The sequence below is a fragment of the Apostichopus japonicus genome, chromosome 16 (assembly GCF_037975245.1).
Source record: "Apostichopus japonicus isolate 1M-3 chromosome 16, ASM3797524v1, whole genome shotgun sequence".
Lineage (NCBI taxonomy): Eukaryota > Metazoa > Echinodermata > Holothuroidea > Aspidochirotida > Stichopodidae > Apostichopus > Apostichopus japonicus.
The window spans coordinates 38937085-38960110 of record NC_092576.1 but is presented as its reverse complement, the minus strand read 5'-3'; the positions used below and the strand labels follow the sequence as shown (position 1 = coordinate 38960110).

The following is a 23026-nucleotide window of genomic DNA, read 5'->3' as shown; positions in this document are numbered from 1 at the left end:
TTGATGCCTTTACTGTTTAGACACATTGCTGTAGTTGTGTATGCCATTTTACTATTCCTTAGATTGATTTCAATAACACTTATTTTACTGCTCTAATGAGAAATCCAGGTGTAGCGGCAAGGTCATTTACAATGATGAAAAATTTTAGGTTGTAAAAAAATAGCAATGCCAAATTACAGCATGAAAGTAAAAGGGGTTGTTTTACTCTGTTTCTACAATTTTGTAGCCAGTATATTTAATTTTTAATTTTGAAAGAATGTCAGAAAGGGTACGGCATGTCATGTTTACAACTTACGAACGTTTTGGTCAATCATAGGTTCTTATGAAGCTTCATTATCAACGAGGCTAACATCGACCAGACTAACTTACAATGTGTAAAATTATTGTACATAAATTAAAACACAGAATTGATACCCAAATGAGAAGTCGATATCTCTCTCTTTAGACCACTCCACTACGGACGAAACAGTAATGTATCATTCGGCTTCTCGTGACAGCTTCAATCTGAAACTCATTAATGCTTCTTAAGAAATTGATTTGAATATGTTTACCTTCTCAAAGCCACTGTGGTTCTAAGTTCCATTGACCATGTAGCTGCAAATTACAGAAAACGTAGGATAACTGTTAATTCACTCACTGGTAATAAAGAACATGGAAAGCAGAAATTCATACCTTATACGATCTTAAAATGTCAATCTGTTGTATATATGTTAACTTGGAAGTGCTGGTGACTATTTTATGTACTGTATTTGATATTGGAGTGCTTAGCAATGTCGGTTATAATTTGCACTAGTTGATCTTACTTTATTCTTAACAGAGATTCCCCATGGCAGCAGACCTGGATAGTCTCGAGAGGAAACCGAAATCTTGAAACAGAATAAGAAGATGACGATACGTTGTCAAGTACAGAAGACATTGGTGTAAATATTACACTAAGGTGTCACCCCAAAAAAGTTCAGTTTTTCACCACATTACTTCATTGCAGAAAGCTGCAGTGGCGTGCATAAGATATCAGAGGTGGTGGTAAATTGTTTCTCATGTAAGTGGGTTTTGTCCCTGAACAGCAACCGCTTAAAGTTCAATTGGGCATTAATACCTCATCATTGCAATATTAATTAAGTCTATAATAAGGTATAATGGCTAGGTTTTGCTAATAAATAATTGGTTGAAAGGGTGTGTAACTAACACATAACAGAGGTCTTATTTTCCCAAGACTGAATGTAAGCACATCCACAACTGAACCATTTACCCTCGCATGATGGAAGAGGAAGGGTATTGACCTATATTCACCCCACCCTTTACGCACACCACTGGGAAGTGGTATGAGTGACTGGAGAATCACAAGAAGCATTTACAGCACAATTACAAAATGGTTATTGATTGTTATATTATTGGTATGTTGCCAGGCACCTTTATTAAACTGAGTTCTATGTGAGAAGAACTAATGAATCATATTAAGTTTGGTATCAGGTTTGCTCAATTTATGTTGAATTTGCTACAATATTACCCTAGCATAGTTTTAGGCTTTTCTCGGCTGTTATATGAAGGGTCAAGAACCTTTAGGATAGAACGTCTAGCAAAGGAAAAGTCTTGTCTCTGTGAACGTTAATTCGCTTCCTTTCTAGGTGCGGGGTCCTTCCCTTAAAAACAGACACTTAGAGTAAAATGGAGCAGGGTTATTTCTAGTTTATAAATTAGGTATATAATAAGGTATGAAGAAAAGTCCCTACAACCCAAAGTATTGAACAAAATCAGTTATTTAATATAATCGATCCTCAACATCGTTAACTGTCACATCACTATTCATTGTAAAAAAGAAAGATGCAACATACTCATGTACTTTATTTATGTGTTAAAAGCAGAAGATACTATTTGTCACGTGATCTCAGACCCATGGTCATCAGATATCAATAGTCAGTGCAAAAATTGCAATGTTTTAACAGTGGCTTAGGAAGCTATCAAGAAGTGTGGGACCAAAAACTACTGTCGTATTCACCATTAGAAGAAATGTTTAAAATATATAGTAACTGCGACGGGTTGCTAGAAATATCTTATGCATAAATGACTACATTACCTAAACTACACGAGCGGCAGTGTATCATTTCAAGTTTGTCATTTCCTGCCCCTCCCCCCCCCCCCCTATCAAGTATCAGAGCATTTAGAAGTACAAGAAATGAAAAACAATAGTTTGATGCTTGACACTCATTTCTGTAAATATAAGTGATCCGTTTGAAAGCTTAGGCATGGCTGTGTAAGCACCGATCCATAAGTTGAGTGTGAAGGGCCAGAGATAATCTTGCCCCCATTTATCAAAGTGAGGAAGATTGAGTAACGGTCCATTTGAACTTGTTCCTACTCGTAAGTTTAACTATTATTTCATTATTTGCATAAGCAAATTACCTACTCACCTATTTGATTCGACTGTTCGAGATTAGCATAATTCTGCAATTATGAAATGAGCTCAATTCTCCCTTTGGAGATCAATGTTAAATGACTGTGTTCGTTCGTTCGTTTCAAGTCACATTTTGTTTTCGTTTAGATATCAAGTGATAAGACCTTATATGTTCTTTTAAATTCTTATGAATTTTTATTAGCTTTCTTATTATTTTCCGTCTTTGTTTCTCAAATTTTGCCTCTTCCTTTTTAGTGTCTTCCTGAAGAGAACTAAACATGTACACTGAGAATATATATCTCATTATTTCTAAGAATTTTTATTATAACAATAAACAAGAAAAGCTACAGAATCAGACAATTTAAATGATTTTTGTTAAATTAAAAAAAAAAGTAATGAGACGTTAACATTTGATATAAAGTCAATATGCAATATGATCCATTTGGTAAATTATATCAGAATCAATTCTTTTGAGCTTTTATTTGTTGCTTTGTAAATGATAAATATTAGTGTTTCTTTATTTAGCTTTGATTGTATTTGATATTGCTTTCCTGTAAAGAAATGGAAACATGTAGTTTTTACCGCGACATTATATAACCTTACTTTAGCTTCTAAGTAATGAATCATACAAAAAACAATATATAACTTCATATTTGCAATTTGAAATCAAATGGAATATCAGAAATTATAAAAATAATAAGAGTTAACTTTTTATCAATATTATGAGTGTATTAATTTTATCGATCAGTAAATAAATTAAACAGAATTTACATATTTAATTACATTTTGTATCTTTTGAATAGTTTTGCTTCTGTTTCTTTTTACGCATATAATGCAGTTCGTTAAAATTGACATTAAGACAATAAATGAATTAAACCCACGTTACACACATACCCATGTAATATATTAAACTACTCTATCAACACAATGTTTGCTGCGTAATTATAAATAGTAATTATTCTTTTCGTCAGTCTCTACACCATATACGTTATGGCCCTGTTGTGTCGAACGTGACATATTTGTGGCAATGTTGCTAATACTGATGAATACAAAAAGATCTACGATGGAGTTATTGCGACGCTCCATGATCTTACCTTGATGTAACGTGGCTTAATATGTTTAAAATAATGTTGGGAGTTTTATCTCATAATGTGACAATATTGTGTTCCATGACATAGAATGACTTGCTGTGATACTACTTGTTGCTCAGTTGTATATGTATGTCACGGTATGTGTGTATGCATTTTAGATCCTCCTGTAAGCAGGAACTCACGAAGAAGCCTCATTGGCTTATCAAAGCCGCAAGCTGACCGAAGTCAGTCTCTTACATTCATATTTAACGTCCATGATTATGAATTGTCAATTGTCAACAACTCTGTAATTGGACGACATACATTATTCTTTGAGTGACTCGAACATGGGTTAACAGTGTTGTTGACCAAAAATAACCACTGTTCGCTCGGGAGGGTCGGAGAGGTGGGGAGGGGACTAGGCTGAGGTTGCAGAGTATATCTGAGCTTTATGTTAATATGAGTAGACTAAAGGGATAAACATAAAGAGAATATTTATTTATGGGTTGATACATGTGGTTTTTTGTTGATGTGATGCACGTGTTTGTACACGAGCTGTGTTAAAATATTGCATGTAGTTCCTGTTGTCCCGTGATTCCGCATGGTATATTGTCCTGGTTCATGATTTCACTGTGATATATTCATAGTTGCATTATTATTTTTGATTAAGAGAGATGGTGAAAAAGTGTCTGTTTTACAATAAACAAATGGTATACACTAGTACATGGACCCCACCTGTGTCGTCAGTCGAAGGAAATAGTTTGGTCATTACATTCATCTCCCCCAATGATCTCAACATCACACACATAATCAAGAATGTTTATTAGCATAACCTTGTTTTAAATCTTATCATGAACATAGTTGTTTGTCTAAATATGATAATTTACCTAGTTATATAATATATGCTATGAAATCGAAGCAGTTTTATTCCATCGAATACTGATACTGGTTTATTAATAACTTTGATCACGATTGTCGGTATAGTTCTCAAACAGGGTAAGTGGTTTGCGATAATTTTTTTTCCCATCGGTCTTCCTTTTTTCTCTTCATTATTTATGTAACCAACTATTGTAATGAAGTGTTTTAGAGTGACTAGCATATAATTCATACTCGTAACTAATTGTGGATGGTCTACTTGAACTCGTTCCACCTGTTATTCGTAATGTACTAACTAAACGGCCCAACAAACCGTATACTTAACGCCCATATACAACAAACCATTAATACGAATTCAAGCACAAGTAGAATCTATGTGGTTGAGTGGTACGAAGTTAAGTTTGTGAAATTGTTTGATTCCTACCTTCGTCTAATGAGTCCCAAAACAACGAAATCGGTTATAAAGTGGGGGTTGTTATAGTGTGTTGATCTTCATTTAATTAATATATAACTTTTAATATTAGAACAACTTTTTGAAAATAATTTTTCAGAATCTGGGAACTTTTCACTCCGTTACTGTGCTACATCATATACTGAGTCTCATTATATAATGTAAGCACAATATGATGGACCTTAACACGTTACCAGACTATCAGGCTAGCGTACAATCTATTCTTCTTTACAAATCCAATTTCAGTGTATAATGTCTGCCAATAGGCAGCTTAAAAAAGGTATGTTCACGGAAAAAGATTGTAAAATGATTGAACTTTGGTTTATTATTGTAAAGAGATTAAGTAAATATGAATAGCCTGCATGGATAGACTAGTGTAAGTATCCGTATATTGTACCAGACCCCACCCATTACTAGGTCAGAATGTTTGACTTCATCATTTGGATGCAGCTACATAGTGCAGTCTTATTTTTTAAGGAACGTTATAACTCGCTTCTCTTTGAAGTAGTTAACATCTATAACAGAAGAAGTAATTCCACGCTATCGGTAAGTTTTTTGATATTAGACTGTCATATTTTCTTTACTAACATCGTCCATAAATAGTTGTCTTCATGTTTCTTGCTAGTCAGCTAAAAATAAGTATTTATTGCGATACGTCTGCAATATGCCTAGCTTTCTTGCTATGTAATTACACTTAACTTAGAGGAGACGCCTCTTTGGCTAAGATGTATTCTGTATAAAAGTAAGTTGGCCTGACGTTTCGATCCTACCAGGATCATATTCAGAGGCTAAAAGATATATTCTCTCAAATGGACTCATTATAAAAAAAAGTTGTAGTAACATCGTCATGATCACAATCTCGATGTAAGTGGACTGGGATTGAAATTTGATAACCTAAGTCGTTAGGTGTTTCTTCCCATGCTCTAGATGAACAATTTTTTTTCAAAAGTACATAATAATGGCATTATGTTTGTTACGAAGTATATAAGTTTGTGTTGTTACAGTAGAATAAGCTAAGCAAAGAAAGTCCTACTTGGGTTTAACTCAGCAGCATCTGTATATAGTCGTATAAGTCATTAACTCCGAAAAAATACTAGAACACAACGGGATACCATCAATATTTGCACTTTTAATATACGTTCAGGAGTTTGGCAGTGAGAAGCAGAGACAGGCAGAGACAGATATATAAGAAGAATTGAAAATCATATTACAAAGTCTACTTCATACACATAACAATTTCTCGGAAGATACACCCATATTAAACTCAACATAATCCTTCTACTTTCGACGTAATCTGTTCCTGACTATGAAAATAAAAGCAACGGGAATGTTGGCAGCATATTGAAGCGAGGAAAATTACGAGATGTTAACAAGACGACATGTGCGCACTAGAATTATCATGATATATGACGCTAGTAGATCTGTTGCCAAATACGATGTGTGATATCGAGGACTATATTGTTGACATATTGCGGTAGCATTATTTAATACATTTTGTTGTTTATTTTGCTGATAAGGCCCCCGTTTGTGTTATACACTGTTGAGAGCATCGTATCTGTGTTATCTATTATGTTTTACTTGAAATGATATGACTGTGTGTCATGTCATATTGTATAAACTGTGCCCTTGCGATATTCAACATGCCGCTCTTGTCTTGCTTGCAAATTGCTTCTAAGACAATTGTTAAAACCATATATATATATATATATATATATATATATATATATATATATATATATATATATATAACCCTAAAGTGTACAGTACCAGGACACGGTCAAAAAACCCACCTTGGATGGACTTTCCATTTAAAGCCACATATAAGTCTTAATGCAAATGCGTCGTTAAGGATAAATTCACCGCAGACTGGAGGGATTGATAGCAGTGCATGGAACTCGGATCGCATCTATTATGCAACTCATTGACAGATATATCAGAAAAGCGATAGTAACTGTGTCTTCTTTACGTACATCAAACAATTTTTAGTACGATAGAGGGACACTTGCATATGTCCCCCTATTCACAGTTAAGGGTACAGTACATATGTTCACATAATGTGTGCATTTATACAACTCTCCGATCGGTATACGGTTTAAGTGTGTGTGTCATTCATTCATTGCATGTCATAGGAAAGAATCTTATATAAAAAAGTTGACTGCATTATCGGCAATTTTAAGCAATAAATTTGCTCAAAATATAACCAGCTAATGTAGAACTTTCAATTGTCAGTATACACATTTTATTAGATTATAACAACACTATTTTCCAATGTTACGGTGTGACAAAAACACAAATTATGGTAAAGATTTCTTGATTAGAGTTCGACCTATTAAATGATAATCAGCTTTACCTAGTACCGATTAGTTTCTGTGACAATCGGGCCGATGCCTATTACCTTTAGTGGATAAGCAGTTTTATTTTAATATTTTATTGAAAAAGATAACACAATCCCGAACGTTTGCTTCAAGTTTTGCCATATGCAAGGGAAACCTTCCGATGGAACGTTGTTTAAACGATCATACACAGTAAGTCAATTGCGCTTCTCCATTGACATTACTACACGTGGGAAAACCACACTAAAGTCCCATTGACGTTGTCGCTGGAAATCAGACATGCTTTAGTCGGTGAGTTTAATTACTGCAAAGGTGATATTTTAGCACGTATAGTACATTAGGTCAGGGGGAAAAAGTTGCTTCGGGTTTTTCGCAAAAATATGCTTAAGAATATTAATCACAAATGGTAATGCAGTAGAACTACCGAGGACTGTCGCCAAACATTTCTAGGGAATTTTAGGAGTATTTGGCGCCTTGATTGCATAATTTTATGGCATTTGTAGAAAATTGGGCGTATTTTCAAACTAAACAGTTATTTAGCTCAACAGTTCTCTAACCAGACTAGCCTAATGTGCCTAGAACTCACAATGAACAAAGCGTTATGTCACTCTCACTTTCCAGTTTTCACCTACGGTGAAATGGCCAAAGTGGTTTAAAAGTATATTGATTTGGTTTTACATTTACTCGAAACAAATAATCTTTCATATCAATCGTTAAACCTGATAACAGGAGGTTTCGTTAGATGCAAGAAGCGAAGTGAAAAAAATAATGATAACGTCGTCCCTCTAAGCTTATCGCGAGTATACTGTATGATGTTAACTGCTAAAACTGGATAGTATATCGAACAGCATTAGTACAAACTCGCGTGAGAGACTTGCGATACCCCTTCACGGTAGATTAGCGCACCTTCCCCGGCTATGAATAGCGCTGAATCGAACTTCTCCCGTTGTAGTTGTGGTGAATCAAAAGCGCGTAAAAATACAATCCTTGATGTGGAACTTAATAATCGGTTCCAAATAATCGGTAGCGCAATGGATTTTGCCGATGCCGGTTACCGATTGTCTGATAATCGGCCCGATGCAGATTATCTAACCTATTATCGGTCGAACACTCTTCTTGATCAGAAAATGCTGTCAATGTTTAATTAGCAAAAGTTGGTCAGATTCCCTCGGAGTAGCTATTTTGATAAGTACGGTGCTTTCCTTCTCGTCCTTTTCGAAGTTCTAGTCTTAGCAATCTGTTTGTAGTGTTCATGGCACACTTCTACCTCTCTGATCTGTGTAGCTTTAACCTCAAACATAGCTTGCTCAGATTTTTCCACCGAGGAAAACCTAATTAGCTTGGTCTTTTACAAAGCCAGTATACTTCAGGCATACTGTGGTCACCACATGACATTAAATTAGGGTACGAGTTGCATTATAAGAGGCATTCTTTTGTTGGTGAGGGGGGTGGGGGTGTGGGCGGCTGTATTTATGGGTGTGAAGGTTTTTTTGCCACGGATTTTATTCAGTAAACTCTTGGCTCTATTGTTGAACCACTAGCGTGCATAGGGAGTAAAATGTTGGGGTTGTTGTGTGAGTGGGGGTGGGGGGCAGACTTGTGACTATCTTGACGGATATGGCTTTAATCCATTTGGCTAGTTGGAAGATCCATGTCTAGCATATTCAATGACATTGGTCAGCAATTCATCAATCATACATCCTTTCCCTCCCCCATCACAGCCTATGTTCCCTAAGCCTTTTTCAATGTTACCAGGAACACAATACATATGATCACAGTACTTCACAATCCAAGCCAGAAAGCATAAATACTAAGAAAGGAAACATTCAAGCACAAAGATATTTTTAATTTAATTTTAATAAAAAACTTATGGCACGTGAACAACAAAAATAAATGAAAATCAGCAGCTTTGAAATTAATGTAGATTAAAACTGATCACTGGGTGCAGAGTATACTATGCAATTGACACTATCTCCATAGTATGAACCATTCCAAAGCCATCAATTACTCATACACACTCTTGAAAATACAAGTTAAATGCATATTTTGTGTTGTTTACAGGAGTACACTATACTAGTCAACTTGTGAACATTTGGAATGAGAACATAATACAAAAGTACACCACAAGAGAAGTGTGGATCCCTTTCTGTTAACATTGCTGGTTATTCAATGAAGGAAACATAAGGCCTTGAAATCTTGAATAAAACATACATAGTAAACTAGATTTTAGCAGTAGTGTTGACAAGAGTCATAGTATAGCAAAGTATTCATATCTTATGTGAATTCTTTGTGAGTGCTCCGTGAGAAGTTTCAATGACCAATAAAATTACATAGTATTTTTGAAAAACAAAACACAATACAATAAGCTTGAAAATCTGCTGAATTGAAAAAAAAAAAAAGTTTCTGTGATTACGTAATCGATTGTCAATTGTGGTATAATTCTTGAGTTACTTGCTGGAACTACACCTGCTTGCTTGTATCTTGTTGAGAGCTTTGTGTACAGGTTCTCACAAGCAATGTATCCTTGTCTGCATGTGTGTTGGTTTATACCAATGATTGACTTAAAGCAGATCAGTGAGTGATCTTTAGTAAGTATTAGCATGCTTTATCAGGATGAGATAAAAAAGAATAGAATAGACAGGTGACCAGAAGTGCTTTTAATATACAGCAAAAGAAAGGTACAACTACCTCAACATCTCTCAAATATTTTAAACAGTGAACTAACATTTAATAATCACATGAACAGATCTATAGAAGGAAAACTTGACCTATCTTGATGAAAAAAAGGAAAATTAGCCATGTCATAAACACGAGGCAACAGATACTGGGCTGTCAATACTGATTAAGCTGCAGTGAAAATGCACCATTACATACAGCTTTTAAACATGTTGACCTCTGCATTCACTTCAAAGAGGTTCCCTTTGCGAAACAAGGTACTGTTTATTTACATTTTCCCTGTATGCAAACTAGCAATTTATGCATCAAACTATTTGAGCAAAGAAGTACATTCGCATAAGAACATATTAATGAAAATGTAATTGGTGTTCAACCTAGTATTTTAAGTTTGTCTATGTTATCAAACATACAGCCAACCATAACCTCCTTCTCATAACTTGGCTGTCAACTGAGAACCCTTTTTAAACAGGCAAATTTTGTTTTTAGTATTAACTTCTATCATTGTGCATTCAAAGTGCTCATTTAGGCAGAAAACACCAAAAAATGCTAATTTGGCAAATCACTGTCACAGGTGTTGCTATAACTTGTTCTCTTCCCGCTAATGCAGGTAAAGATTTTTGCAGATTGAATCACATGAGTTCATGATATTAAGTATCAGCAACACATTGGTAATGCTCACTGCACATAACTCTGAGAGTTTATTAAGTGATGTAACCTCTTGTACATTACTTTAATTTAAAATGGCACATATAAGATGTTTAACCACTCATTTAAAAAAATATGTATTCACTTACAAAAAATTGAATCCTTTGTTTTCATTTTGAAACCTCTGCTTGAAGTTTGTTGTCTACCGTGTGTCCTTATGTACTACACAGGTGAACAGAAATAAAACACAATTCTAAACAAGATTTGGTAAACATAAAACTGGAACAAACTCTTAATTTGCAGCCTCTTCTCACTTCTGTCTTTGTTTTAATACACTTGAACAGCTGAACATTGATACCACTCAATATAAACTTGAACAGGTTAATATTCATATCACTCATAAAAAGTTAAAAACATACATATAGAGGTATGCTTGATCTCTATGGAAAGTGCCTTACCATCAAAGAATATTCCTTCAATGGATCAGATTACCTTTATTATGCTATATAACAATCAATAATCTTATATAGTACATGATTTGACTTAAAAAAACAAACAAATAATCAAGGACTTTATCCCTTTAATCTTTGAAGCTCCTTCAGTTTGTTATTCTTGTTTACAACTTTCTAAGTATCTTTTCTTTTACCATTACGTTGTGTTTCAATAATGCAAATAGCATACCCATCAATTGTAAACACTTAAAGTTTAAATTAGAACACTTTCAGTAGCCTAGCTACCCAAGTTATGAGAAAATAGAGAAAATGAGATCAAGTTGGAACACATAAGCTCTTCATTAGCAGGTTTCTCTTCCTTCTCTCTACTTTTTTATAACACTAGAACTAAACATATGTGCCCACACTGCAGTGGCAGGGACCTTGCTAGAGAGGGGGTGTGGGAGTGTCTCAACCCCCCCCCCCAATCTTGGTAAAACTGACATTGGGAAATTTGAGTGCGACAATCAGAATTTCTGACTGTCGCACTCCAATTTACCTAGGCCTATTCATATATTCTTGTGATTGTGAATGACCTAAATATTTCGGTTAAAATTGACCTTTAATCAGTCCACATTTTCCTTGCCACTTTGAGAAATTGTATCTCGCGATCCTTATACTCCACCGTACAAAACTTTGTATGATTCTGAATGCTCTAAAAACAAATGCCTAATAGAACAACTGTACAAGGTTCGCCAGCTTCAATTCGGTTTATATATGTACTAATTTTGCTATTGGGTGGGTTGACCCTTCAAGTAAGTTCAGGATATATAGTCTCTATGGAATACAATGAAATGCTCAAATGATAATCTACAGAAGCTTTAAAGTGCCATCAACATAAGAAAACCTTTGCCCCATAAGTTGGCATATTTAGTAAACTGTTTAGATAACAAGATAAAATCAGGAAAATGTTGGATTGCTCAGTTGCTTTAACTGAGCAATTGAAAAATTTTCTGCAAAATGTTTAATTGACAACTTATCATATCTCGTCAATTGGACATTTTTCTGCAACTTGTTTCATTGACAACTTATCATATCTTGTCAATTGGACATTTGCCGCAAAATGTTCAATTGCTCACTTCATTCCATCAGAGCAATTGAAAAATGTTCTTCAAAATGTTTAATTGACAACTTATTGTATCTGGTCAACTCAACATCTTTCTGCAAAATGTTTAATTGTTCACTTCATTCCAAATACTCAGTTGGAATAAAGTGAACAATTGAAAAATTGTTCATGTGAGTAGCCCCCCCCCCCCTAATCATCAGGCCTTAGCTACGTCCCTGGTCAGTGTTTATTATATCCATTACAGTCAACACAGTAAAATTAGAACACACTTATTCTATAACATCTTCATCTCTACTGATCTCACCCTTTCCCTAAATCTATGTTTATTAGTCTCGTTGAAAATTGTTGTTCTGACGGTCTACCAATCAAACATATGGTCTATTGCTCCTTCCTCCAGAGAATCTTCAATCTCATTGCGACCTAGTTGGAAAAACAAATAACTCTACGAATTAGAAATGATTTTGTTTTGCTTATAAAATTTTATGAGGGTCAGGATCATGAAAGGTAACTCCAGTGGTACTTTTTGATAGGAACACAACCAGAATGAAAACACAGTTCCTTGCTGATGTTCACTGATTAGTTTCATAGGGATTTTTTCAAAAAGCTCTATGGAAACAAGAGCAAAATTTGTGTTTGCAAATAATGCTAAAACTTGTCCCTCATGCTTGATATCAGTTGTACAGCACATATCAGCAGGTTTCCAAATATCTGCCAATGTCAACATAACAAAGTTTGAAGAACCTCCAACATTTGGTAGCTGTACTTTTGCAATTGGAATATGTTTGAAGAAATTACACCTTACAGTTGCCTGATTTCCCAATTTAAAGATATTAACATTAAGTGTTTTGATCTCATTAATATTCATGAGATAAAGCAAACATGTATTATATAATTTAATCAGGCCTTAACTTAGGCATGCATACTTACTTGGGAGCTTCTTTTCTGCAAGTCCTTTGGTGTAACATTCAAAATTTTCCACCACACACTTTGAAGCACTTTCACTCCATTTAATGTATTTCCTACCTGAAACAAATGAGGAAAATAAAAAGTGAAATCCATGTTAATTGAGCTTGAACATGACTTCAAAAATTAGAAAGAACTATATATGAAATCATGTTTGATGATACAGTTATACACCATGGAAGGTACCTGACGCCTGACATACAACACTAGGTAAAGCAACCAGAGGAAGTGTTGTCTTGCGAATGCTCATTAATATTCAGCAGATTTGAAACTATTGCAGTCATAATGTCTGAACATATGTGTACAATAAACATCTAATACCCAATTTGTCTGGTGTTAGAAATGATTGCTGCAGCAACTAGCTGTAGAGGCAATTGGGAAACTTGGGAATCCTCCCCATGTACCTTATTCTGGTCAGGGTATGTGAAGTTGTATAAATTGTTAATAGGATTAAACCTTTTCTTCATTATATAAAGGTGCACCAATAACAACCTTCCTTTCATCACATACGAATTGCTAAAAACAAGGTACTGGAAGAGTGTCTCCAGTCCTTAAATAAAATTTTACTCTGTCATTTCAAATCCAGAAAAAAGAGCCAACTAAATTTAGTCTGCTTTCTTACTAAGGTGCATGATGATGCTCAAGTAATATTTATACAAGCAAGGCCTAAAGTCATCTGTGTAGACAAAGCATAAAAACATCTTCTTTATTATGGGAGCACTTCTGCAAACATTTCCTTGGTTGAGTTGATTCCCACAAAGAATTGTACACTTTTCTTGATTTTACTTTTTTTTTCAAATAAACTCCAGCTGTTTGCATGCCAAAGGAGCTCATCTAATGGTGTTTCTTTCAAAATAGCTGTCCTTCCTTGCTTTGACTCATTTGCCAGATTTCCACATGATTTGATTATTGCATTTACCCAAAATAAAAAATAAAAAACTAAAGCATAACCAATATTATTGTTTTAAACAGATTTCCATAGCACAATAAGAGCAATTGCCACCTTTAACTGCAACTGATTAATTCTTGCCCAAAAGTAAACTAATGGAGCATATATAACCAAGTGTGTCCTGTCTACTGAAATCAGTTCACCCTAGCTGCTTCCTGCCGATCCTTGTGAGTATGCAAGGAGGATCTGATCCCACGCACAAGGGCGATCAAGTTGTATTGTGAAGAAAAGTAAATATTAATTCTTATTTGATCAGCATTTTGTCACCATTCCAATACTGCAGTGATTGGTATATTCCTTTTGCCTGAATGCAGGCCAAATTGACATGCTTAGTGAAGAAAACGACATAACAGCCGATGAAAAAACTTAAATCAAATTTGATAGTTACAAGGCAATCATGTAAACATGATGCAAACAAAAACCTCTCCCTAGTGAAAGTGTGAAAAATTGAGCCGCCCATTATCCTAGTTCCTTTATTTTCATAAACTTGTTACTCCTTAAAGATTTTGTAACATTTTGTAAACACACTTTTTGACATTCCGTCATAAAGATCTTCGCACACTGTCATACTTACATACAGGTGACTTGTTGGTCATGGATCGGGAATCTCCTCTTGCTCTTTTTCTTCTCTGTTGTACATCAGCCCTCCGCACTGCTGGACACAGCAAGAAATTAAATGAAGACCGTTAAAACAATTGAGTTTGATGAGGATACACAAATCAATACAAATAAGATAATGACAGCATGTTGTTAGTTTAAGGGTGTCAAGACTCGCTCAAAAAGAAAGTCTAATGCCGGTAATCTGACCTAGTTTCGAATGAGGTGTTTTAGACATCACCATCGATCCCAGAAAATACACACACACAGCTTGCTACCATCGGTATTTAGACACTAGTGTACAGTCAGTTCATGCTGCGGTCAATACCCACAGCACAGTGTAAAAACCAATACAGCGATGGACATCTCAGGTCCAGCTAAAGATAACAAGGTATCGCATTTCATTACTGTACTGTCTGCATTTTGTAGTCACACGAACAAAAGGTCACTTACAAGCAACAGAAAGTTAACTTTTTCAGATGGCCGCACGCGGTTTGGGGCGAGTGTTCAATGCCTTTAAAATTTCTATGCTTCAAGACTAATTGATAATTCCAGTAGCTGCATAGTCATCTTGAAGCAAATGTCACAGATTTTTCATCTCTCCTAAAACATGCAACTACTTTATCATATTCAACCAAATGATAACAGACACCAGGTAATAACTAGAACTGATGGCACCAAATTATATCCATCCCTTGACTCAACTAGTAATTACATGTAAAATTACAGTACATTACTGTAGCTTATTGAATTTAGTTGCCCAATTGCTCTCATAATGATAATTCATATCAATTGAATGATCCATCCAACCAAATTTACAAAACACAAGCATTATGAGGTCACAAAGTCTGCAGGGTTATCTTCCTTCTGTTACTGTGTAAAGTAACCACTTGTTAACCATTGCATGTGTCAGGGAGATTAAGACTGTCAGTATAATTCATTTGGAATGCAATTACATTTGCCTGAGAAAGAAAAGGAACTGGAATTAGGGAAAACATAGTTCTGACTTGTATGCCACATGCATATGAGAGTCCTTCTGTACAAGAAATAAATATTTGGGGTATATTTATTAGTTATTAAGTTATACTCTATATTCTTCAATTTGATTGCTGATTTATAGTTTTGGTAAGACTGCATGACAAAAGTCAAACAGCCAGTTGTTACTGTTAACTAATACCTCTTTTGATATCGAGTAGGTTAATGATGTAGCATAGGTATTTTATTATAGGGTCTGGTAAGTTTACTACAGTTCTGTAGTTCTTTGTTTCGAGGTAGGAAATGTATTTCATAAAGGATATAATGCAGATGTTTGAGTCTTGAGGGTAATGAACAGCTAAATCAGATACAAAATACGAAAGTTTTAATACAATGTCAAGCTGATAACTGTTTCTCACATGGAACATTACTTATGTAGCGTTCAAAATCTACAGCATAGCTAGAGGAATATAAGCCTTACCAGTTATTACATTAATACATCTAGTTCTACCATGTTCTACTTCAGTATATTATAGGTCAGTGCAGGTAATTGTCTCAGTTAAGATTAATAACTTTTTCTGTGTCCCTCTAATATCTATTTTTTTTCGACAAAATCAGTTATGTTATGTTTAAACTGACTTGATAACAAACTTCAATAACATCACTTTATTTATTAGGCAATGATCTAGTCTGCAAAATGTAAAGGAGCTGATTGACTTCCCTCATTTAAGTCTCACTTTATTCTCAATTTGCTGAAGATTAATCCGATAACATTTTATATTTTTCGACATCATTCTTGCCATTTATCCCTCTTCCCATAATTCTTGGTGCCCCTACATATCCAGTATAATAAACTGTCATACTTACATACAGGTGACTTGTTGGTCATGGATGGGGATTCTCCTCTTGCTCTTTTTTTTCTCTGTTGAACATCAGCCTCCTGTTCTGCTGGACACAGCAAGAAATTAACTAACAGCATTAATACATGAGTCACCATATTATAACTACTGACTGGCTGGGAGAAACTTCTATGAAATTTGAAGTATACAAAGAAACTGAGGCTTAGATAGGATATTCGAACCATCACCCCTCACCCCTCCCAAAGGACTACCAGTCCTCCACTCTATGGTGGTCAATGGTGCATCCAAACACTAATAATATTTTAGGTGGTTACAACTTGGCTGGGGTTGTTTTCCATGAGGAATACGATTCAGTGAAGGTTGTCTACCATTGCATGCATGTGCCCAGAGGAAAACATGGAGGAATAATCGCAAAATCCACATGAAAAGTTGTGTGATTGCACTTTCTTAGCTATTACCTAGCTATTAAGGCCACCAAATAGTATATCCACAAAACAAACACTTACGGATGAGCCTCTAAAATTTCTTACATGAAGTTTTTCAATTGCGCCATTACTGGGTCCTTTTGTTTCCATCATTCAATTGACAAAGCTTTTATCCAAAACACAATGAAATGGTTTCCTTTCTCTTACAAGTATAATTTTTTATCTTACCCATTGCCTCTTCTCGGTCTTCATTCGCAACCTGCCCTGTAAAATTTTAGAAAGAAGTATGTTCCATGATCTGTTTAATAAATTTATCACCACCTTAATACCAAACTCTCACAAGGAGCTAAAATAGTTGTCACTTTTTGTGTTGTAACTTTATTATCTCATCCTTGTATACATTTAGAGACAGGGGGATGTTTTATTCCATTGGGTCACCTGTTTTTGAACAAACCAATGGTCTGTAAACAGACAAGTAGCCTAATTTCCATCCCTTGTGGTATAGAACTGTAAGCTGGTGGGCTAGTGGGAACTTAATGGGGTACCTTATGATAACCTTATGCCATTGGCTGGCAAGTACCAACTGGGGTGGGGGAATAAAAAAATGTTTGATGTCTGTGTATGTGTGGGGGTCAATTTTGACTTCACAATATAGCATATATATGAAGTAGCCTATATAAGACAGAAATTTTTTAAAAGTTAGCTAAAGGGTCAAAGGTCAGGAGGCCACAGGTCAAATAAGCAAAATGTTGCTGAAAATTGCACCACAAACACCTCATCAAAGAAACAGCTCTGACTCCTAATTTTTGGTCAACCGTTCCCCTCCCGCATGTTAATAAGCACTTGTGTCCTAACTATCCTTGGTTTATAGTAACAGGCTTAGGCCCATCATTGACTTGGAACCTTGATTGAGGTGCCTCCATATTTATCAGAGTACCACCCCAGGAACAGTAGGCCAGCTTAGCTAACCCTGTTAAAGAAAGCAGAAATATGTACTCCTTAACCTTGAACCTTTACAGGTACATACCATTAAAAAGAATTTGTTTGATTTACAATGAAAGATGAATAAGCCTTGACTGTTTGTATAATCTATTAAAAGAAAAAAATGCAATTTAAAACTGGACAAACTGATGCCAAATTTGTCAATCATGAATATCTGTATCGGCCTAGCACATGGGCAATTTTGTGATGGAAAAAAGACATCTTGGGGTCAAAGTTCGCCCAATTCTACACATTATTTATGTAGTGAACAATTATTTGGAGGAAATACTATTTGGTCTAACATGAAAAATGCTTGCAGATGATTGTTGTGGATTATCTTTCATTAGGATCATTGATCTAATCCTTAAAATCCTCAATAACAAGCCCACTATGATACTGGATTATTCTAATAATGTGCCCCTCCTAACTTTGTGCGTACATTTGCCCACCTCTACGTGCACAGCATGGAAGTGAAATGTCAAGGCCAGGGTCGGAAATAAGCAGGGCGAAGGGCGATTCGCCCTTAAGAAAATCGCCCTCGTTATATCAGGTGTCTGTGTAAAATTAATTGTGACATGCTTTTGTTTTAGCTAGGCATTGCAGTAGCATCGCGAATCGCGCAAACAGTTCTCACAATCCCGCATAAAATTTGAAGCAGTGCCGGAGGGTCACGCACAATCTCCGCATAGTTACTGCGGTTACGGCCTCCACTAAGCAATTTCAGTGCCAATAACCTATAATCCCCACAAATATCAGACCACATGGTAGCCTAACTTCACAGGTGAAGTAGGTCAACATGGTAATCTTACCTATCCATCTGTTTACTCGCTCAAGTTGTGTTGAAAATAAAAATTAAATATATCCATTAAACTTGCAATCTTTAACCAAATATTAGCCTAACAACCACACTAAGTCAATGGGAAATGTAGCCTAACCATCAGTTTGCAAAAACAAAACAAAAACTGCATAGCTTTGTTTACAACTTTAAATTTGCTGGAAATTGGCAGTTGTTTGGAAGGTACAGTATGTGATTTTATCCACACAAAAAAACATACATGCCTTAGGAAAAGTCACCAGCGGAAGTAAACCTGTGTTTTCTATTTCAGTTGATGGGTTATTGGTTTTCGTCATGTATTCGGTGGATTGACATTATTTGCTAAATGCTCGCAAATTTTTGCTATCAAACTTTTAATAAACTTGCTATACAGTAAATTGCAGCACCAGTAATAGGGTAATTGTGCTGACTTTATCCTGTTGAATGCTTACAACCATTTCTGTAAACAGCATATATTGAACTTTGGAAAAGAGCCCCCCTAAACCTTAAAAAAACCCTCCTAAATACATTAAGGGGGCGTTTCAACTTTTCTATATCCAAACTAGTCCCCTAAAGCCAAATATTAATTCCTACCCTGGTTAAGGCTAGCTGTTATAAATTAAATTTTTGGGCAGAATTGAAAATTGGCTTTGTATTTTAAGTTAATTGTGGGCAACAAAATCACAATAGCTCTAGACAATAAGGCATTTTACTAATGTAGGCTAAGCATTGTCCAGCCTTGCCTGTCTTCAGCAATAGGCTACTGTTGGCTAAGGCTTAACTTAGGCCTAGGGTATATTTACTGTACATGGGCGTCAACAGGTGGGGGACGGGGGGGGGACATGTCCCCCCCACTTTCAAAAGTGGAGGGGATATCATATCATTTGTCCCCCCCACTTTTCAGAGCAGTTATTAAAAAAATCACATGCATATGCGCGATTTTCTATCACAATTGCTGAGCTGATTCAAGTAGAATCTAACTTAAGAATCATTATCAATAAATTGCACTGGAAATTAGAACAGTGCTTGGCCCTTTATCCCCCTTCCTCCGATATTCACCCTCCCCGCTTCGCCCGAGACCTCTGATAAAAGTTTGTGCGATGTTTGAACGATGTTTTAGAGTGTTTTGTGGAAGCACCCCTTCTCGCCAGAAATGGAATTCCCCTTGCCCTACACTGTGAATCAGAGAAGACCCCACCAGGAAGGTAATATCATATATTTTAGGCCCTACAGACAGTATTCTGCCTGTATGCAGGGTATTATATGATACCAAACTACCGAAAATATTTCGTTTGAGATGGACGCTGTGTAATTCGTTTCCCTTGGTGTCAGAACGGCATCTTTCTACCAGTACTTTCTGTCGGAATTTAGTTTTGTGACACAAAATTTCTCCTCACAGATCTGGTTCTGATGTAACTAAAAACGACTCAGGAAGGCCGTCTCCTGCGATCTAGGGGGTCTTATGTACCCAAAATTTTCTGGTACGCTACGCGCCAACCAATGGTGGCGCTCCGCTTAGATAGTATAGTGTCCCCCCACTTTCTGAAACCTGCTGACGCCCATGTTACTGTATCATTTGTATCAAAAAACGGTGCTATGTAAGCATCATTCATCACTATTTATGTTTTTGTAGAGTTTTTGGGACAGAGGTCATGTTATTAAAATGAAGTTTAGCCTATCTAGGGCAAAACTAACATTACTGTAACTTAGGCTAGATCTTGTTAATGTTAGGCTTACACTGAGTGAGACAAGTGAGAGCTGAGCTATAATTTGCACAAATTGTGATTGGTAATCAGCCAGCTGCACAGGGAACTGAGGCCTACTTTACACTATTACTAATCCTGGGCTAGCCAATAGAGCATTAAAAAGGTAAAGGAATTAATATCTAGCAATTGCAAGAAAGTATTACGGTATTACCTAGGCTTCCAAAGTCAATCTCGACGGCTCTCATTTTGATAGTGCAACATGGATACCGCGCCGATTCGCGAACATAAGTTAGGTTTACCGTTCTTGCTTGCATACAGTGTGAACACTTGCGGCCATACGGACAACACGTTTACCACACTGTACATACGTACATATGAGCTCTACATTACACTTAGCGACATTGCGCGGTGATGACGTCACAAGGTTTGTATACCAAATGAAAATGCGTCATTATGAACATGGATATCAGTATATGTATAACCGAAAGGGATAGGGATCGAAATTGTGACTTCCAAGGTCACAGTTCCATTGGTCAGTTTTACCAGCATTAAAAGAGCATCGATAGTAAAACATATACCGATATGACGATAAAATAAACGAGATATATCTTGATGGGTCCCTAATAGCTAAATTTTGCACAGGTCACATATACTACTACAAAAATTGCCAAGCTATAAATATCCATTCAGATGTATAATCGTCCAATCAAAATAAAGGGGTGTAGAGGGCAGCATCCACGATCAATGGGTACTAATTACCTGTAAACCGAAGCCCTCATAACAGAATGAACATACCCTTAAACATTAGGGGAACACGAATATGTTCCCCTAACGTTACTGTCCCTCTAAGGTAGCATTTTTCAATATGCAATGGGCACCTAATGTGCACTTTATATAAATATATATATATATATATATATATATAACTATATGTAATATATAACCATATGTGTTTGTACTCCATTTGATTTATGATATCTTCATGACTTGTAATTTTTTGTGATCATTTGACCGTATAAAGTGATATATTCTATATTAATATCATGAGATAAACTACCCACTGAAATAACAATTGCAGCAATCAATAAGTCACCATTGCATATTATAGTCGTAACTTATCTTTATCATTAAATGCAGCTTAAAATATCTCATTCCAATGTTCTTGCAGTATCATAACAGCCTATTTTTGTCGGGTATTCCTGTAGTTTGTCCAGAACGCGTATTGTGTGTTTGGGGCCGTTTCTTTCTTTTTAAAGGGGTCAAAACATCTTTTTTACAGTCCAACATGTATTATACATAGCAATTTCTCGGAAGATAATCCCACATTGTAAGTAACTTAGTCTGCCAATTTAGACGTAACCTGCCCATCACTATGGTAATAACAGCAACAAGAAGGTTAGTGGAACGTTCAAGCCAGTAAGATCACGAGATGTTAATAGGACGAGGCAATTGACAAATAGTTATGTCAGACGCAAGTAGATCTGTTAATCTGCAGATATAGTTGTACACATCGCTTGGTAGTTTCCTTTTGTTAAACCGTATTGTGATATCCACCATGTGTAATTAACTACACTACTAAACTGCTGACAACTTGATGTTAGCAACACCTGCGATCGTGATCCCTGCGTTGACAAAAACTTACCACCGGCTGTTGATGATATCGACGATGAACTGTCCTGTGTTATCGCTAGTTTCACACATACCACATATATATATATATATATATATATATATATATATATATATATATATATATATATATATATATATATATATATATATATATATATATATATATATATATATATATATATATATATATATATATATATATATATATATATATATATATATATATATATATATATATATATATATATATATATATATATATATATATATATATATATATATATATATATATATATATATATATATATATATATATATATCTATATATATCTATATATATCTATATATATCTATATCTATCTATATATATATATCTATCTATATATCTATATATATCTATATATATCTATATATATCTATATATATCTATATATATCTATATATATCTATATATATATATATATATATATATATATATATATATATATATATATATATATATATATATATATATATATATATATATATATATATATATATATATATATATATATATATATATATATATATATATATATATATATATATATATATATATATATATATATATATATATATATATATATATATATATATATATATATATATATATATATATATATATATATATATATATATAAGCTGTGGGGAAATCTCTTATTAGCCCTCTGAGTACAGAGCTACAGTCGACTGTATCAAAAGCAAACGATATAAAAAAAACCTCGAACTAAAACAACTACAAATTAACATCTAACCAACGAAACAACCTACTCCTAAAAACAACATAACCTCACTACTCAAACTACAACTCTGTGTACTACTCAAACTACAACTCTGTACTGAACGACGTGCACATCGCTCCTCCTTATAACTATGCCCCCGAACAATAGGTTGGAATGCATGGGGCATTCATGTAAACTGCTAAACCGTATTGATAGGATATACATGTAAATTCGTTACTATTCAAAAGAGATTTCCCCACAGCTCCCATTCAGATGCATAGTGATAAGAGAGCATACAATGGCGCCTGTCACCATGGAGAGAAAACAACCGCCGCCACGAATGCAACACTAGGCTACACCTGG

General features: G+C 35.1%; 2 protein-coding genes across 10 annotated transcripts in view; one reads left to right on the top strand and one right to left on the bottom strand.

The window, feature by feature from the left end:
- The window catches only part of LOC139982293 (uncharacterized), a 166148-nt gene that overhangs the window by 99597 nt on the left and 43525 nt on the right, over nt 1-23026 (top strand). For 4 of the 5 annotated variants that reach the window (XM_071994980.1, XM_071994982.1, XM_071994981.1 and 1 more), the window contains one exon: nt 818-3030. In XM_071994980.1, coding sequence (XP_071851081.1) covers nt 818-881 — 64 coding nt within the window. In that variant the 3' untranslated portion in view covers nt 882-3030. Of the gene's footprint in view, nt 1-817; nt 3031-23026 lie in introns of those variants that run through there. The other variant, XR_011798105.1, reaches the window with a different exon arrangement.
- On the bottom strand, nt 6574-21142 carry LOC139983472 (uncharacterized). 5 transcript variants are annotated; one of them, XM_071997031.1, is made up of 6 exons: nt 20302-21142; nt 16998-17033; nt 16352-16429; nt 14487-14567; nt 12928-13023; nt 6574-12420 (listed from the first exon to the last, which is right to left on the bottom strand). In XM_071997031.1, exons 2-6 carry the CDS (start codon nt 16999-17001, stop codon nt 12359-12361), a joined length of 321 nt encoding a protein of 106 aa, XP_071853132.1. In that variant the 5' UTR covers nt 17002-17033; nt 20302-21142; the 3' UTR covers nt 6574-12358. The 5 variants fall into 5 exon arrangements, with proteins under 5 accessions (XP_071853132.1, XP_071853127.1, XP_071853130.1 ...); XM_071997026.1 differs by having other exon boundaries at nt 16352-16432; nt 20482-21142; XM_071997029.1 differs by having other exon boundaries at nt 14487-14564; nt 16352-16432; nt 20482-21142.

Bases quoted from the DNA above. Each gene is read 5' to 3' on its own strand.
- LOC139983472 (XM_071997026.1), bottom strand. From the start codon at position 20,584: ATGCAAGCAAGAACGGTAAACCTAACTTATGTTCGCGAATCGGCGCGG. The intron at 17,034-20,481 runs GTAATACCGTAA...AAAATTTTACAG, and splicing joins GATTGACTTTGGAAGCCTAG to GGCAGGTTGCGAATGAAGAC. The intron at 13,024-14,486 runs GTAAGTATGACA...CATTTGTTTCAG, and splicing joins GACCAACAAGTCACCTGTAT to GTAGGAAATACATTAAATGG.